Raw genomic sequence first — 3,879 nt, 5'->3', positions numbered from 1 at the left:
AACTTGTCAATTTGCATAACAAAAATTCTGCAACTTGTCAACTTGCATAACTGTCAACTTGCTCAACTGTTTTTTCGTCCACTTGCAGTTTGTTGCAGAGGAATTAAAACGTGTTGAGCATCTGAATAATTTCGTTTACATGAGTTGAAGCTTGTTACAGTCAACATCATCTCTCAAGCTTAAGTTCAAGCAAAAAAAATCAGAGTTATTTCAGACAACCAAGCTAACTTAAATTTGCTAGGCTTGATACCAATCTTTATCTTCTTGAACATCCCTCAATTCGAAGTTTGATGCTTGCCTTAATTCTGATCATCCCTCAAGCAAAAAATGAAGAAGAGGGGACATAGGTGGCTAAGTGAAGTTGATCTCAAAGAGTACAGAAGCGAGAACTTGAAAGAGGTTTAGTCAAAATGTCAGCCACTTGGAAAGCAGTAGTGACATACTGAACCACATGTCGTTTAGAGCAAACCATCTCACGAACAAAGCGAATATCGATTTCGATGTGCTTTGTGTGGGCATGAAAGACAGGGTTAGAAGCAAGAACTCCCGCACTGGTGTTATCACACCATAGAACAGGAATGCTCGGGAGAGAAATGTGAAGTTCTTGAAATAAATTTTAAAGCCAAGCAATTTCAATAGAGGCTTGGGCAAGAGCTCTATACTCGGCTCTAGCAGAGGACAAGACCACAACTGCTTGTTTTTTGGAACTCCACTGAACCAAGTTGGAACCAAGAAAGATGCAATATCCACTGGTGGATTTGCGATCAGAAATGTTGCTTGCCCAGTCAACATCAGCATAGCCTTCCAACTGTAAGGTGTCACTCTTGGTGAAAGTTAAACCATGATGAAGGGGCCCTTGAACATACCGAAGAACATGCTTGCAGGCTTGCCAATGATTCACTATTGGAGCTTTAAGAAATTGGCTAAGTTTGTTGACCACAAAGGACAGGTCCGGACGTGTGAGTGTAAGGTATTGGAGTGCGCCAATAAGACTTCTATAGGTTGAAGGGTGATCAAAAGGTGGGTTGTCTTCAAAAGCCAATTTAGAACCAATTATCATCTAGGTGGAGCAAGAATTGTAGTTTTGCATTCCATATTTGGCTAATAGATCCTGAGCATAGGTGCTTTGATTTAAGAGCAAACCATATGGAGTGTGATGAACAACAATGCCTAAAAAGTAGTGTAACTTACCAAGGATTTTAAGACCAAATGTGTTGTCAAGATCATGAACAACTTGCTGCATTAATTTAGTATCACTACCAGTCAACACTAGGTCGTCCACATAGACTAAAATGTAGAGTTTAATTGTACCTTGATGGCAAAAAAAGAGAGTGGAATCTGAAGTTGAGTTGTGGAAACCGTGAGATAGTAAGCAGCCTTAAGTTTATCAAACCAGGCTCTAGGTGCTTGCTTTAATCCGTATAGAGCCTTATGTAGTTTGCAAACATAGGTGGGATTATTTTTGTCAATAAAACCTTCAGGTTGTGTCATGTAAACATATTCGAAGAGGTCTCCATTAAAAAATGTGTTGTTTACATCCACTTGCTACACATCCCAGCCATGAAAAACTGCTAAGGTGAGGATAACTCTTATGGTGGAAGCCTTGACAACAGGGGAGAAGGTCTCAAAGTAGTCAACACCAGGGGTTTGACAGAATCCCTTTGCAACAAGTCGAGCTTTACATCTTTGGAAGCTGCCATCAGCATTGTGTTTTGTCCCATTTGTTACCAACTAGTGTCATATCAAGAGAATAGGGTACAAGTGACCAGGTATGGTGTTATTCTGTAAGGCTTCAAATTCAGATTTCATAGCAGCATGCCAAAGAGGATTCTGCAGAGCTGCTAAGACTGATGAGGGTTCTACAGTTGTTTCGGTTGTGGTAGAGTTGAGAAGGGCAATAACCTTTGCTCTTGTAATCATAGGGTGAGAGTTTTAAACTTTAGGAATAAGATTGTCAAGAATTACTACTAGTGCTACAAGTTGTGCAGAGGTTGAGAAGTTTTCTGGACGAAGATCAACCTCCAAATGTATAGGGGAGTAGTGTGTGGAAGAGGAAACTGATGGTGAATCAAAGGTGTAAACTAGTGAAGAGGTATCAGCAGATGGTCTGGGAATGGTATCATTCTGAGGTGGTTTGGAAAAAGTTTGAGGAAAGGTAGAGAGTATAGGAAGTTTCCAAGAGGAAGATGTGTGTATGGAGTTTGATTGTGATGCATCCAATGGGATAGAGGTTGTTTCTGAAAAATTATAAGCAAAAGGAAACCAACATTCATTGAATTTTACACTTCGTATAGTGTAAACTTTGCCATGATTGTATAAACATAGATAGCCCTTATGACTAGAGCTGTAACCTAACAAGACATATTCTTCATAATGAAAAGAAAATTTTTGCTTTTGATAAGTCTAGACGAAGGGAAAACACTGACAACCAAAAGTTCTGAGGGCTGTGTAATCAGGTGCTTTATCAAATAACATCTAGAATGGATTTTTATGCATCAAGGTAGCTGAGGGAAGTTGATTTATCAAATATACTATTGTATGAAATGTGAACCACCAGTAACGAAGTGGCATGGAGGCTTGAGCTAGTAGTGTAAGTCCAATTTCAGTGACATGTCAATGCTTACGTTCTACCTTGCCATTTTGATGTTGAATGTGAGAACATGGATGCCGAAAATGAATGCCTTGTTGTGTAAAGTAAGTTGCCAGAGGTCTGAACTCACCACCCCAATCAGATTGAAAGGATCGAACTTTCTCGTCAAATTGTTGATCTACCAATTTGATAAAGTGAATGACAGTGGAATAAACTTCAGACTTGAACTTAAGAGGGTAGATCCAGGTATATCTTGTATAGTCATCTACAAACAATAAATAGGATCGAAATCCGGAGGCTGAAGCAATTGGAGCTGGTCCCCAAACATCGACAAACACCAATTCAAAGGGTTTAAGAGATTGAGAGGAAGACAAAGGCTAATATTTAGATGAAGTTTTCCATATTGACAAGCTTCACAAAAACGAGCTTTATTGATTTCTGCATGATGTTTTACATTCATGTTTTCACAACTATTCTAAGGACAAACGGGTGGCCTAATCTTCTATGCCAAAGTAAAATAGCATTGTCAACTATTACAGCTAGAGAACTTTCTGCTAGTTTAGTGGCATTATTTTCAGAGTTATTCTTAGCTAAAATACTATATCTAACATGCAAGGATGGCTGAGGAAACATTCCAATAGACTGAAGAGATTGTTGCCTAAAAGAGTTGTGCAGAGAGACTTCATCTGGTTTAGTTGTGACACATCCGGTGGTTGGTATTGCAAGTTGGTATAGTCCATTATTCATAAATCATTGAAGCAGAATTTCCTGGGACAGCTTGTCCTTAATAATACACCCATCAGCAGAGAACTCCATAACAACATTATTATCTTTTGTAATTTTAGAAATACTGAGCAAATTCTTTGTTATAGGAAGCATGCAAAGTATGTTTCAAAGATAAAGGGACCTATTAAGACAATTTGAGGGAAAAGTAGTCAAACTTGTATGAGAAATACCAAGGCATTGCCCATTCCTAACTTATAAAGTTTTTGGACCATTGTATTGAATTTTCAGAGACAAATTTTGTAAGTCAAGAGTAATGTGGTGAGTTGCTCCAAAGTTAATGAACCAATTTGGATCCGTGATTGTGAGAGGTGAAGCTATTTGTGAAGAACAATTTGTTGTAGAACTTTCTTTATGATGATTGTCAAAAATTGTTTCAAAGTCGTGTGTATATGGTCTTGAAGAATGTTGTTGATGTGAATTTGATGCATTTGATTGGTACTTTAGTGATGAAGGTTGATCACTTATCATACTCGTGGGAATCATAGATGACTGGTTTGTATAGA

At 38.3% G+C, this 3,879-nt stretch overlaps 1 protein-coding gene across 1 annotated transcript; it reads right to left on the bottom strand.

The window, feature by feature from the left end:
• Positions 1–616: 616 nt before the first annotated feature.
• Positions 617–1,060, bottom strand: LOC116135617 (secreted RxLR effector protein 161-like). Its single transcript, XM_031421328.1, has one exon. It carries the CDS (start codon positions 1,058–1,060, stop codon positions 617–619), a length of 444 nt encoding a protein of 147 aa, XP_031277188.1.
• Positions 1,061–3,879: the final 2,819 nt, after the last annotated feature.

The sequence above is a fragment of the Pistacia vera genome, unplaced genomic scaffold (assembly GCF_008641045.1).
Source record: "Pistacia vera cultivar Batoury unplaced genomic scaffold, PisVer_v2 Contig301, whole genome shotgun sequence".
Classification (NCBI taxonomy): domain Eukaryota; kingdom Viridiplantae; phylum Streptophyta; class Magnoliopsida; order Sapindales; family Anacardiaceae; genus Pistacia; species Pistacia vera.
This window is presented reverse-complemented; position numbering and strand designations above follow the sequence as displayed.